Source organism: Nymphaea colorata, chromosome 1 (genome assembly GCF_008831285.2).
Source record: "Nymphaea colorata isolate Beijing-Zhang1983 chromosome 1, ASM883128v2, whole genome shotgun sequence".
Taxonomy (NCBI): domain Eukaryota; kingdom Viridiplantae; phylum Streptophyta; class Magnoliopsida; order Nymphaeales; family Nymphaeaceae; genus Nymphaea; species Nymphaea colorata.
This window is the reverse complement of record NC_045138.2, coordinates 28,756,910-28,772,176: the sequence shown is the minus strand read 5'-3', so window position 1 is coordinate 28,772,176 and position 15,267 is coordinate 28,756,910. Positions and strand designations below refer to the sequence as shown.

General features: G+C 39.2%; 1 protein-coding gene across 3 annotated transcripts in view; it reads left to right on the top strand.

Moving 5' to 3' along the window:
* The window catches only part of LOC116260444 (probable RNA-dependent RNA polymerase 5), a 39,275-nt gene extending 29,741 nt beyond the window's left edge, over positions 1-9,534 (top strand). For all 3 annotated transcript variants that reach the window (XM_050078918.1, XM_031638791.2, XM_050078919.1), the window contains 3 exons: positions 8,027-8,165; positions 8,268-8,431; positions 9,134-9,534. In XM_050078918.1, the coding sequence (XP_049934875.1) occupies positions 8,027-8,165; positions 8,268-8,431; positions 9,134-9,427 (597 nt within the window). In that variant the 3' untranslated portion in view covers positions 9,428-9,534. The remainder of the gene's footprint in view (positions 1-8,026; positions 8,166-8,267; positions 8,432-9,133) is intronic.
* The last annotated feature ends 5,733 nt before the right edge of the window (positions 9,535-15,267 follow it).

Sequence of the window (15,267 nt, the reverse complement as noted above, 5' to 3'; positions counted from 1 at the left end):
AAAACTATGGAATAGTCCATCAAAAATCTTGTCCAAGAACACCTCAACAAAATGGACTTTCTGAAAGAAAACATAGACACATAATTGAAACAACTAGAACTCTTCTTATTGCCAAAAATGTGCCTAAAAACTTTTGGGCCGAAACAGCCCTAGCATCTGTATATCTCATCAATAGAATGCCTTCAAAAGCTTTAAATAATACAACCCCTTTTGAAAAATTATTCAAATATGAACCTGATTTGAAAAGGCTTCGTGTTTTTGGTTGCAAATGTTTTGTTCTTAATGACAAGGCTGATAAACTAAGTTCAAAGGTTATTGAGTGTGTTTTTATTGGTTATTCTGAAACACAAAAAGGCTACAAATGTTATGATCCAGTCAAAGACAAGATCATAGTTTCAAGAAATGTAAAGTTTTGTGAAGACGAAAATGGATTCAAAATTTGTGAAAAATCACAACACAACAATGATTATTCCTTTTTATTTAAGTATCTCTCTCAATGTGATGATGAAATGCATGATGTTGATGATAGTAACACTGATGATAACGATAACGGAGTAGCCAATGATATAATCACATATCATAGAAGAAACCGGCAACAAGATGTTGATGAAGGAGAACATCATGAGACTATTGATCTCCAACCAACTCCACAAAGTGAAGAAAACCTTAGAAGATCTATTAGAAATGTAAGACAACCCAATAGGTTTGTGTCATATGAAACTTTCACCCCAACTCATAGAGCTAGAATTAATGCCATTCACTCTCACTTTGAACCTTCTACTTTTAATGAAGCCTCTAAATATATTGAATGGAAGAATGCCATGATAGAAGAATTAGATGCCTTGAGAAAAGCCCAAACTTGGGAAATACAAGACCTACCTATAGGAAAAAAGACTATTGGATGCAAGTGGGTTTACAAGGTGAAGACTAGAAGTGACGGATCTTTAGAAAGATATAAAGCCAGACTTGTTGCCAAAGGTTACGCTCAAGAATATGGTATTGACTATGAGGAAACCTTTGCTCCTGTAGCTAGAATGACTACTGTTAGGACCCTTATTGCTTTAGCATCTATTAAAAACTGGAATATCTACCAAATGGACGTTAAAAATGCATTTTTAAATGGAGATCTTATGGAAGAAGTTTACATGGAAGTACCACCAGGGTTGTCAGTTCCTCAAGGAAAAGTTCTTAGACTTAATAAGGCTCTTTATGGCCTCAAACAAGCTCCTAAAGCTTGGTTTGACCGTTTCTACTCTGTTATTTCTGATTATGGATTTCATTCATGTTTAACTGACACTGCCTTGTTTGTTAAGAATACTAATGCAGGTATCATAATCCTCCTACTGTATGTTGATGACATGATCATTACAGGTAGTGATAAGGAAGGTATTAGAGAATGTAAAAAATTGTTACAAAGAACTTTTGAAATGAAAGATTTAGGTTTTCTAACGTATTTCTTGGGTATTGAGGTTGCATATTCTACTAGAGGATATTTTTTATCACAAACTAAGTTTGCTGCAGAGATCATTGCTAAATCAGGCATAACAGATGATAAAGTCATAGAAACTCCTGAAGCAGTAGGAAACAAAATGAAGATTGATGATGGAGTTCCACTTACAAATCCCACTCCTTACCGACAACTTGTGGGTTCCTTAATGTATCTTAGCATCACTCGGCCTGACATTGCTCATGCAATTCATACTGTGAGTCAATTCCAACATGCTCCATCAACCGTTCATATGGGAGCTGTTCTTCGTATCATTAGATATATCAAGGGAACAATAAATAAGGGAGTATTTATGTCTTCCTCTTCCCCTTTAAACTTGATTGCTTATACTGATGCTGATTGGGGAGGAGATCCAAATGATAGACACTCAACTACTGGTTTTTGTGTTTTTTTAGGAGAATCACTCATCTCATGGAAGTGCAAGAAACAACAGAAAGTCTCTCTATCCTCTACTGAAGCTGAATATCGAGCCATGGCTTCTACAACTATGGAAATTGTGTGGCTTCGTCAAATGCTTCTTGATATGGGAACAAGAATAGAAGAACCTACTGATTTGTGCTGCGATAACAAGAGTTCTATCTACATTGCCAAGAATCAAACATTTCATGAACGAACAAAGCATATAGAGATGGATTGTCACTATGTTCGTGAAGAATTTTTGAACAAGACAATCAAACTTCCATATGTCTCCTCCGAGTTCCAGCTGGCTGATTTCTTCACGAAGCCTCTATGTTCTCCCAGATTCAACTTTCTTTTAGATAAACTTTCGGTGTTAGCACCGTAAGTTTAAGGGGGGGTGTTAGGAAATAAGATATCTTGTTGATATCATAGCTAGATTAGGTTTTACATTTTTTACATTTTATTTTCATTTTTATGTATTTTATTATTTCTTTTATTTTTCTTTTTCTTTTCTTTTATTTTCCTTTCTTTTTCTTTTCTTTTCTTTTCTTTTTCTTTTCTTTTATTTTTCCTTTTCTTTTTCTTTTTGTTTCCCCTTTGTTCTAGCCGTTGGGAGTTCCAACGGCTCCTTTATGAGCCGTTGGAACCTCCAACGGCTAGAACAGCCCTCTCTTCCTTCTCTCCTTCACTCTAATTGGTTATATATATTCTTGGGCTGCCTCTTGTACAATGTATGCTGTTTTACACAGCCATTTGACATTCATTCAATAAGATTGATATATTTCAAGTGGCCTTAGTGCTTTTTTCTATCATATTCTTCTTTAGTGACTATTATAGTCACATTTATAAGAAGTACATGACCTGGTCCCCTTGCGTAGGGCTATGGAAAGCTCTTCATTCATTGGACTTGGTTCATTCGGGAAACTCACAGGATTGGGATTGGTTACATCAACAGTCTCAACCACATCTTTCTCCTTTCTAGTGTAAACCTGCTCAAACAAATGATCACGGGATGTGGGCTGATCAACCACAGGGCTTCCTTCCACATGACTGTCTTTATCATCTCTGACTGTATCTTCTACACTGTGACTAAGTTCGTAGTCCAAGAAGTCCGTAAACTGAATAAGTTGATATGGAGAATACTCTTCCACATTGTCCACTATACACTCCCCTTGAAGAGGATTCACAGGAAAATACGCCTCATGTTCATGAAAGGTAACATCCCGAGAGACATAGATTTTGGAGGTAGTAGGGTCAATACATTTATATCCCTTCTGAGTGGAGGAATACCCCAAGAAGACAGCTTTGATAGACCGAGAGTCAAGTTTCTTGATGGTGGGATTATGATTATGAACAAAGCAAACACACCCGAACACCCGAGGAGTAAGAGGCCAGGGGTTATGAGTGGGACTGAGCACAGAGTAAGGAGTACGGCCATTCAACACACGAGTGAGCATACGGTTGATGAGGTGGGCACTAGTGAGGAGAGCATCGCCTCAGTAGCGCTTAGGAACGTGCCTGTGGAACATAATAGCTCGAGTGACATCTAATAAATGGCGATTTTTACGTTCGGCCACGCCATTTTGAGGAGGAATATAACTACAGGACGTCTCATGAACAATACCCTTGCCCCGCAGGAAGTCATCCAGGGATTGGGAGACATACTCCATGGCATTATCAGTACGGAAAGTCTGAACAGAGGTCTGAAATTGATTCTCGACAAAGGCAACAAAATTTTTGACAACGACAGGAACCTCACTGCGTTCTTTCAACAAGTACACAAACGTACAACGGGAGTAGTCATCAATCAGAGTCATAAAGTAATGGAAACCACGACAAGTGGGTACTCCCGAAGGACCCCAAACATTAGAGTGAACCAAGGCAAAATGACGAGTGGTTTTATTGATAGAAATAGGGTACGAAGCCCTAACATGCTTAGCAAGCTGACACACTTCACATGTGAAGGAGTCCATGGAAACAGAAGTAAAAAACCTAGGAAACAACTTCTTAATCAACTGGATGGGAGATGTCCAAGGCGCTCGTGCCATCTCATAATGCTAGACCTGTCCTCCACGCCCGTCAACTGTCTGCTAGTGGCTGAAATGAGAGCAGAGGCAACCTGTACGGGCAGTCTGCAGAGGCCATCAATAACCGAACAAATCTCAATCTTCTTTCCCGTCACCAAGTCCTGCAGGGTACAATGATCAGCAGAGAAAATTAGATTACAATTGAGCTCTTTGGTGATACTACTGACAGACAACAAATTCACAGGAATATTGGGAACATGAAGAGCATTATGCAGAAGATATTTATTTAATAAGGACAAACTCCCTTTTCCAGCCACAGAGATCGAGGACCCATCAGCCATAGATACTCGTTGCTGCCCTGAAGACAATTTGTACTCTTGAAACATCTTAGGGTTCCCTGTCATATGATGGGTAGCTCTACTGTCCACTACCCAATCACCAAGTAAGGAATTACCTTGATCACTTGTGGCAACAAGAGCTTGGGCTAACTGAGCTCTCTCAGACGTGGAGGCTTCCTCCTTAGTAGTAGATAATCGGCTGATGTAAACTTGTAATTCCTTGATTTGGTAAGAGGAAAGCTTCGGTTTTTCAACACTGGGAGAGCTAGTATCAGGCACAGGAGGACCCCGCCTACCAGAGGGAGGACGACCACGGGTGAGCCTCTTCTCAGGATGAAGATCCCAACAAAAGTTAACAGTGACCCAACTTGTTACAATGACTGCATCGCCGAATAGTATGCTGCCCAGTGCCTGGAGCTCGGCTAACAAAAGCAGAGGGTGAACTACCATGATTAGAGTCAATATGCATCACTTGACGACGTTGTTCCTCAGATTCCACCCGGGCATACACCTCCTCAATTCCAAGGGTCTCATCACAATTGACAATTTGACTCCTAATGGATTCAAACTCATCACGCAGACCTCCTAGAAAAATAAAAGTGCGGTCCATCCATTCTTTTTGCCAGTACAGTTCATGATCAGAACCACATTTCCAGTCATCATTCACATGATAATCCAGTTCCTCCCATTTAGTCTTCAGGGCTGCATAGAAGGATGCCACAGGCAAGTCACTCTGTTTAAGAGAATAGATGCTGCGTTTAATCTGGTATGTACGCATGACTCTCTTTTTACGGCCATACATCCTCGCAAGCACAGTCCACATGTCATATGAGGTCAAGCAAAATAAGGGGCTGAATATCAGCAGAAACAGAACTAATAATCCACACCTTAACTTGACTATCTTCCAATGCCCAAGTCGCCCATCCAGGATCAGTTTTACTAGGCGCAGGTTTCTCCCCAGTGATATAGGGCAGACGACTGCGACTAGTGATCTCAATTTCAAGCGCAGCAGACCAAGTGAGATAATTGTCTTTGTTCAGCCGAATAGAGGTGACTTGAACAGACACATTTTCGCTCTTGGTATTGCTACCCGTGTCAAAGGTAACATCGGTCTTGGAGGTCATCTCTTTAGCCATAACGTCCACAAAAGAAATCCAACAGTCAGAGAATACCAGAAAAGCACAGGACGAGGACGGGCAGCGACAGAACAGAGAGCTGCGTCGGCGGGAAAAAGGCCAGGCAACGACGGCGTTCCTGGCGACGGAGGTCCAGGCGACGGTGGTCTAGGCGACGGCGGCGGTCCTGGCGACGACGGGGGTGCACGCCAGGCTGCGTCGGCGGGCAGGCGATAGCGGGCGGCGTCGGCGGTGGGCTGAGACGGCGGGCTGCGTCGGCGAGGATTCAGGGTTCAGACTTAGGGTTCCAAGAAAACCCTAAATCACAAACGAACAAAGAAGCCAAACAACACGATTTTGGCTCTGATACCATGTAGAAACACGCAGCGAAAGAAGAGAAAGAAAAGCCAACACAGGATTTACGTGGAAAACCTCAGAAAGAGGTGAAAAACCACGGGGAAGCTTTAACCTAGGGGCAAAACCGCAACCCTAGGAGAGAGAAAACTTCATTCACTTAATCAACAATTACAATAAATGATAAGAATTAAAAGAGGGAGGAAGAGAGGCCCGCCTAGGGAACCGAGCCCACCCTCGGTTCCCGCGCACATGGGTACCGGGTCCATATCCAGACCCGGTTCCCTATAACACTGTATTCTAACAAGGTTCTAACTTGCATAGCTTTTTTAAATGGAGAAATGTTATTTAGAGAAGAAAACCGGCCTGACAAAACAAGCTGAAAACTGGTGGTAGCGGATAATATGGGAAACAAAGTGTTTAAACCTGCTAAGATGCTTCCTAAAGAACTTTTGTTTATGGCTTATGATGGCATCCCTGCAAATCAGCTGCCATCCATGGTTTTGAGTGATCAAAATTATTTCAAACTGTCTGTGGGATAAAGGGCTCTGATACCATGTTAAACAAAAGAGTAAAAGAAAAAAAAAACATAGAACATATAATGTGGTTCAACTTGTATAAGCCTACATTCATGATCTCCAATATTTTCTCTCCCCTGCTCTTTTTCATAACCATCACAGGAGGAGAGTTTCCTTTTAGTAGAGTATGTTACAGGATAGTTTTGGTTTCCTTACGTGAAGGAACCAGAATGTTACATTCGGCAATGGTGCCCATTGTATCATTTGCAAGGGAGGAAGTTCTGACACCAGAATATCTTCCTTATCTAGATTAGGCAATTCGTGATCAGATATGGCTGGATTGCCATGATTTGTGACTGCCTTAACAATATGCGATGCACCATTATAAATTTAATGTACTTCAGTATGTCAGCATCTCAGAACTTTCCCCCTTATTTCTGATTCCTAGTTTCGTTGCAGTACTGTAATGCTTGATTATCTACCTATCTCTTTGTTTGTTTCAGGTGAAAAGGCGTTTTGTTTTGGTCAATAGAAAAAACACAATTGGAATTATAGACTGTTAACGAAACTGCTAGATATGCATAATGCAATGCAAATAATTGTAATGAAACCTTTCCTAGTAAATCAGATTGGAAGCTCTTAATTTTTGATGGGATGCATCAACAGAATGTGGAAATTACTAAAGCCTATGATGGACGTCGGAAACTACTTTTGATCTCTAGGCAATGTTATAAAAGGTGTAGCGTATCGTGTATCGGTTAGGCCGACCTATCCGTCGTATCGTAACGTATCGTAAACGAAGCGTAGCGTATCGTAAAATTAATTTTTCAATTTTAAAAAATATTTAAAAATCAGAAAAATAGAGAAAAATTATTAAAAATCTGAAAAAATGAACAAAAAATCAGAAATCAAGAAAAATGTCAAATATAAAAAAGATCGTCATACATAAGGAACATTCATGTGTATCAACAACACATTCAAAAATAAGAAATTAGATATTCAAAATAACATAATAAGCATTCATCACAATTTTAAACTTGAAAATTTTATAGAATCTTAAGACTTAGAGTCTTAGGACTTGGAGTTTAGGGACTTAGATTATAACACAATTTTATAAGTTCAAAACATATAGCTATCATCTTTCATGATTTAACGATAATATCTCCCAAATCGATGAATCCTTGGTTATTTTTTTATAAAAATGTGCAAAATCTCTCCCTCATACGTCTCTTGAAGTCTTTAGATATAAGAAGAGAGAGAGGGAGGAGTGTTTAAACTTTAAAAAATAAAAAATTTTGTGTTTTAACCCGTATCGTGCGACACGACGCCCGTATCGCACGATACGTGTGATACGCGTACGATATGCACGCGTATCGCATATCGAATACGTATCGTATAGGTTTCTTTGACCTATACGATACGCGTCCGTATCGTACGATACGGATAAAGTTGTCTCTAGGTAATAGGTTTCATGTATTCTCTTTTAAATTGAAACGGTTGGTTGGGAGAGCAAGTCTTTGTGTGAATGAAGTCCCACCATATTTTGCATGCTTTTGAATACCTCCTATCTTGGAGGATTGTGCTTTATCTTACACAGATTTATCATGACGTTTCCTTCCCCCCTTTTTAGAGGTACTTTTGCACAGCCTTTCTCATAAAAAATAACGTGTGTATATCATAATGTTGCATGAGTGTGGCCTAGTTTCTTTGATGAACATTTTGATCTTCATAAATTGATTGGACTAACCCCCATCAGTTTATGAAATAGGTTGAAGTCACAAAAGATTTGAGAGCTGATCAATATCCACATTACCTGGAACGTGACAACTCATATATTTCACGGTCTATCTTGGGTATGATCTATGATAAGGTAAGGTTGTCAGTTGAAGAGGATCAACAACCCCAAGGTAAGCAGAAACATTTAGTACAACTAAAACTTGTCTTATGACCAGAGTTTGAGCCTCTAATATGTCCCTACTCCTTACCATTTACTTGTTGCTGTTTTAAAGAAATATGGCAACTTTCATGCTTCACTGAGGAAGTCCCACAGTCCGTTTCCAAAATGTGGATTGCCCATTATCAAAAGTATCGAGCTGACATGAAGAAAGCTATGGAACTTACGGGGGAGTCTAAAGATACTGAAGCAGACAGGATTATTAGAAAGTATAAGCAGGTGAATGGCAAACGTTCCTACTATCATTACAATCGGGCTCCTACCCATTATTTGTTTTTTTTCAGCTAAAATAAGGATAAACCATTCACCATCATGAACTATAGGTTGGCTGGTCTCCACTAAGTAAAGCAGTTGAGATCTGGGGAGTACTACTTAAGTCAGCAGTATATGCACTGGTTTAAGTCAAATTCGTCTCGTCCTACATTTTCAACTGCCCTGTCAAGTGTTTAGAGTGTATGTGGTTCTCTGCCACTCATAAATGCTGTGTTTTCTTCAAACTTCTGAGGGGTTTTCCTTAAGAAGCATAATTGTAACTGGTACCTTTTAAAGGGCAAGTAATTGGTACCTTTTAAAGGACAAGTTCCTTGTTTATATTTCATTTTTATGAAACATCCGTCCTGCATTTTGCCTGCTTTTCCTTCTTACTCCTTGACGTGTTCAAAATTTGGAAAAAGCTTTTAGTTTTATCAGTTTTTGGCTTTGTTGCATATAAAGAAACAAAGTGCCTACCAGGGATAGAAGGTCTTTCTTCCTTAGAAGGGTTTTCTCTTTTCTGGTCAAATTGAAGACCTTAATAAATTATTTACTATCAGGAGATTTGATGATAATACTGATTTCTTTATCGGTATTTGCATAATCTCATGTATATTCATTTTTTGTCCTCCTGTCTGTGACAGTTCCTCATTGTGTTTCTGTTGGCAGATTTTGTATGGTGCTGCTAAGTATGAAGATTCAATAAAAGCTGCAAATGAGATATTCATTGAGGCTCGTGCTATATATCAAATAGTTTATGGATATGCTGCAAATTTAGGTTCATATACTCCTGATCAGAATGCCTCACCTTTCGAATCAGAAATTGGTAAGGCTCGGTTATGCTCATTCGTTTGGAACGTTGCTGGTCCTGCCCTCTGTGACTTCTTTGCTCGGATCCAGAACAAACAACCTCTTCTCTGCTTGTCTTCCGTTCTACATGACATGCTGATTGGGACTGCATGAATAAAGTTATGTATTTCTTCTGTAATATAAAGACAACTGATATGTGTACAATTCTGTATTTCATATTTAAATATCCTTGCTGTAGAATGCATGTATATGATTTTGTATTCCATGTCTAACACTCTTGGTGTATATCATATTTCACGTATTGAAGGAAATGTGTCTTATCCTCTGGTGAAAGGGAGAAAGCGCCTTGTTTTTAATGTAGTGAAGATCAAGAAATACTGGAAGCCCAAGAGGTGCTAGGCAACTGTCATCTGTACCCAACTATAGCAACTTCCCTCTTTCATCGTCACTGAAAGTCTGGAAGTTTCAATGTAGTCATCGAAATGTTACGGAATTTTAGTTTCTGGTGATAATTCCGTGGTGTTATTAACAGGAGACAGCCAACTGCTGGCATTATCCCGCCCCAGTTTATTCCATTCGCAAGTTAAATTTTTTTTGAGTAATGCATTTTTATGTCAAAAAGCAGTTCGAGGGGGGAAGGTAATCTGTTTCACTAAACTTGGGTTTCACACATTTTGTTTGATAATTTCGCAGAGAATACCGTTAAAAGGGTAACGAAAACATTCTCAGGTTTGAATTTATGCCCGTTGTTGTGCCACTAAAAGTTGGTATCGTCCTTGTAAAATTTTCGTTATTCTGACTGACGATCAAAATAGTTTGTTTGTTTGTTTGTTTGTTTCCCCCCCCCATTCCTAAGGAACCCCTAAAGAAGCGGTAAATTAGTCGGCACAAAACTCCACCCAAGGGGGCTGCAAATGTGAGCTACTATAATCGCTCATCTATCCGGATGGTTCTATCTGTTCAGTAAACTGCTTGATGGTGCGTAAGGTTATTCTGGCTGATTCAATACATGAAAGCCTGCTTCCATGCACGTACAACATTATTTCCAAAGCCATGTTCTCATGGTGGTAGTTATGCTATTATCTCGATGTCTCTTGATGGTGTATAATGGGCACTTATCCGAAGTTTTTAACTATTCTTTTTTTTTTTATCAAGATTTTTATATTATGTTCCTGACTTTTATTCTGGAGAAAATAAAAAAAGTTACCCCAGGTCTTCGTTTCCAAAAAATGCTGGAATGTTTTTTATGACTAATATGTAGCTAGAAAACTGTCAGCGTGCTTGTGTAAGTCTTCACTCTTTTTTTTCTTTTTTCAAAGGTCTTTCGGAGATCCACATATGAGATCTTCCCCTCCCCATCTGGTTATTGGCTTTTTCTTCGACGGTAATTACCTAAATGCTTCCCACAACCTTCATTGTTATTAATTTATGCTCGCACGTTAAGGAAAGAAAACCCAAGAATAAGAAAAAAAGCAATATCTAATTGACCCTTACCTGATCAACTTTGGGTGTTGCTTAAAACCATCAAAATGAATTCATTGTTATTGTTTGTTTGTTTTCTTTTTTCTCGGTTCTGGTGAGTGAGAGGTTAACAACTCACTACTTAAAAGAGGAATCTAGAGGCCTCATATTCTCCTTGCTTCTAGGGTCTTACACTGTGTCGGTTTAGATGAAGTGATGCCAAATATTATTAGATACCAACTCTACAAAGAAAGAGAGAGAGAGAGAGGATGCAACATCCTATCTCTTAAACCTAGGGCTGCGCATTGGGCCTGGGCTTGAAAAAAACGGCCGGGGCCGGCTCGATGCATTATTGGGCCAGTTTGGGACGGTTAGACGGGTTCGATTCGACTCGATTTATTTTTTATATTATTTTAATAAACATATATTTTATTATTTAAAATGTATTTCTATTCAAAAATAATTATTTTATATTAAAAAATATTTTTTTTATTTTAACTAGATTAAAATAGGTCCCAACTCGGGTCGGGTTTCAAGCATCGGTTCAGGCATCGAAACCTACTTAAACCAAATAAAGTACTCTTCAACCCAATGCCGAATTGATTTAAATTAAACTAGCAGAACTGCCACTAGGTGATTTAGCCACCCACCGTCATGCCCAAAGCCTTGTCCAGCATCAAGTTGTAAGGTCCAGTTAAATTGAGCAAGACCTGTCGTTCTTTTTTCTTCCGGCGACCGACTCCATCGGGAGTTGCTTCCCTCGTCGCCGGGAGACGCCATCTGTTGCGTACAAGCACGACTTTCTCTCATCTTTGAATTAATAACAGTTTTTGAATGGATTTCATATTCATATTCGGAATAACAAACGAATAACATACAACATCAAAATGGTCTTTTTTCAATCAGTTAAAAAATGCTAGAAACTCCTCTTATTTAATTCAAAGATAAAAAGTTTATCAAATTTATATCTTTCACTGCCAATACTTACCAGGTCAGTGTTGACGTCTCTATGATGTGTTTCTTGCAGTGCTAAGAAGAAAACACTCCGATTAAGTCAACATTCGAGATCCAGATCCTCCATGGAAGAGTACCTTCAACTCTAATTAGGGCGGTTCTTGGAGTTGCTTGTTATATGAACTGTCTTCAACCTGGTAATCTTTTACATGTTTCTTTAGTGGTGGAGAGCACTCTAAGTTTAAATTTCAAATTTGAAGGAGCACTTACATATAAAAAAAACTGAAAATTAATGAAGTTTCTATATGTAAATGAAGTTTTGTGTGTTATTTTTGCAAATGAATTCTCCAAAATATATTCTTAACAGCTTTTTCTTATTAATTTTGCACAATTTTTATGAACTTTTGCGCATGCACACATTCACACATATACATATCCTTGTCATGCCATCGTATTTTCAATTTTCAAAATGACCGTGTCTGTAACGCTCCTCCCCAAAGTGTATCCGTACCCGTATCAGTATCGGCTCCCCAAAGTGTATCCGTACCCGTATCAGTATCGGTGTTGTGAACCAGAAATTAGAGTTCATCCCTTCTGATTCCTTTGGTAGGCTCTCCCAACTACCCACCAAGAGATTATAATAAGCACAAGACATTATTTATACCCTCTGACCCATGGAAGTCTTTGATTTCCCATGTGACTTTCACAATAATGAATGCTGCTTCCAATATCATATATATGAAGGATCACCAACTTATTCAGAACACTTGTTGTTTATATAATGTGGTAGGTTTAAAGTTGTTTTTAGCAGTACTGCTCTTTGTTTTTTTCCACCCTTTGGGGCTCAAAATTTTGGGGTTGCGAATACCTTGTCCACTCATAGCTATGTGGACCGAAGAGCTTGAAAATTCATGACATTTTATCTTGAAACGATAGAGTTGGTGTGGAACTTCCCGGCTTCCGTCACATTTGGTGTTGAATACAGACATCGAGCTAGGTCAAAACAAATGTTAGATTGGGTGGGGGAAGCCTAAGTATGCCTTGTGAAAGCGATCAGTGCCGACCATGCTTTCTTCTATAGTTATATTGCTATATTAGAGAGAGAGAGAGAGAGAGAGAGAGTTCTTCTATAGTTATATTGCTATATTAGAGAGAGAGAGCCGACAAAATGAAAATTAGATTAAATAAAGAAGGTGAGAAAAAGGAAGGAAAACAAGAAAGAGAAAGCCCTCCTAGAGAAGGAGAGAGGGAAGATTGATTTTACAATGTTTACAGATTGTTGGCTGTTTAATTGGGCGATTCATCAAAGACACCTTTAGAACGAGAGAAGCGTTTTAGAGGTTTATTTAGTCAACCATCCATATCACACTTGCGCTCTCAACACCCAACTTAAAATATTTGGAACACCTACTTTTAGTTCACTTTTTCTTTTATTATTTGGAACACCTACTTTTAATTCACTTTTTCTTTTATTTTTTAGTTCATTTTTTTCATTCTTTGCCTTTCAGTGAGGAGAAGCTGCCTGAAGAAGGGCCGAAAATCTCATGTTTTTTTTTATGCCCCTAAGGTTTTAAGCTCCTCTAGAACCTAGGTGAACCCATGGTATACCCATCAACTAGAGTGTCACATTGCCATCGTTTAAAGTTCGAGGAACAACACTTATGAGAATAGAAGACATGTGAAACTTTTGTATGGCCTGTGAGGAACGTGACTCTCACACACTTTTCTTGGCATACCAAGAGAAAACCCAAGAAGAGAAAAAAGAAGAAGACACAAGTGGATTTGAGATAGGGTTCTCCTTTGTCCACGGTCGCCCACAGAAGTTTTTCACTACTACCGAAGAATCACAGAGTACAAAAAAAGAAGGCACCCTGTCATAAACATGAGCACTGGGGCAAACCGGCAATTGGATCCATGGAAATTAAGAAAGCCTATAAAGAATAGATTAGGCTCCACACTCCAACACGGCTTGGGTTCCTCGACCAAAGCATATGAAGCCATACATGGAAACTGGTCCTTGATTCCTTCTTCCTTTCCCTTTCTTTTCTTCCAACCATGCGGAAATGAGTTCCTTTGAGAGTTTGGCGAATCTTCACCAACAAAGTCTTCGTTCATGCTCGAAGAAAATGGGATTCAAGTCTCTCTCGAATCGAATTCTAGAAGTAAGAAGTTTCAGATTTACACTCAAAGAAATGGATCCCATTCTTCACGCTGTTCTTCTCCAGATTATAACATCCGCAATCAAGAGTAGCTAGACTGTGAAAACCCAAATACATGAAATTTCTCCCCAGTATTTCTATAGTGCTCTCGCTTGAGTTCAATGCCTATCATGGCTCATGCAAGAGTAAGCACTTGAGTTATTGCGGCTAGAATACGGCGCTTCGCTCCATGAAAAGCTTCAAGTCGTCGTCGAAAACTATATATTATTATATTGCAGTTAGGTAATCCAGTAACTGGCAGTCACAAGTCATCCTTTTTGAGGAAATGAATAAAAGATAATGTTATACATCTCAGTTGACGTAGTTTACAATTCCGAGTCAAGCCATAGTTTACAATTAACCAGTCAATACAAAAAAGGGAAGAAGTCTTTCTAACAATTTTCGGGTGAGTGGGAGCCTGGGAGGTAACCCACTTCTTCTTGAGTGAGAAGCCGAAGCCCCCCTTCTTCTTCTTCTTCTTCTTCTGTTCTTGAGTTCTTCTTGTTCTTCTGTCCTTGAGTCCAAAGATATGTCTGGCGTTCGACTTTTTAGCAACTTGTAAGTAAATATTAGGCTAAGAGCGATTCATTCAGATGGCGTCCTACAGTAGAGGAGGTACAGTGTGACTGGTGTCGGCCAGTGCCCACACCAGACCTTCAGAAATCCCATTGGAAAATTTGATATAAGGAGGTTTTCATCTCATCACTCGCATGTGGAAGACTAGTGCATCCAAGCACAGCGCAGCCAAGAGGCTCCAGAGTCAAAGGAGGATCAAACTCACACGACCACCATTGTTGTGCTTTCTGAGATTTCATACCCATACACGGGTTCAAGTTAAATTTGCGGAGTTGATCATCCCTCTCGGAAACGAAGATTTGAAGTGGTTCATCATTTACTAAGTACTCGGCATAACTCACGCATGTAGTAAAGCTAGATTAGGTTTCAGTCACATGTCATGCTCACATCAGATCAAGGCGACAATTCAAGTGCCCATCAACCAAAAAATTCTAGCTAGTTCAGATGTTGTGTTGAAAGTTTCAATCTCAGTAGGTTGACTAGAAGCCTTCACGCCCCAATACGCACGAGTGTTCTACCGACTTTTATTACAAGTGTCGGCAATGAAAGGGAAAAAAAATGAAAGAAAGAGTCCAAGAAGAAGGCCCCAAGACATACATTACATCATACGGTTGGTGAGAAAAAAGGACAGAGTTCTCTCTCTCTCTCTTCCTTCTTCACCAAGAAAAAGGAGAGGGATCTCTCTCTCTCTCTCTCTCTCTTCCTTCTTCACAAAAGATAAGATATGATCCCTTTTTGCCCGTTTTTGAAACCTAACCTCTTAGTTTATGTTTTCAAGCAGATCATTAATTAACAAAGGGACAC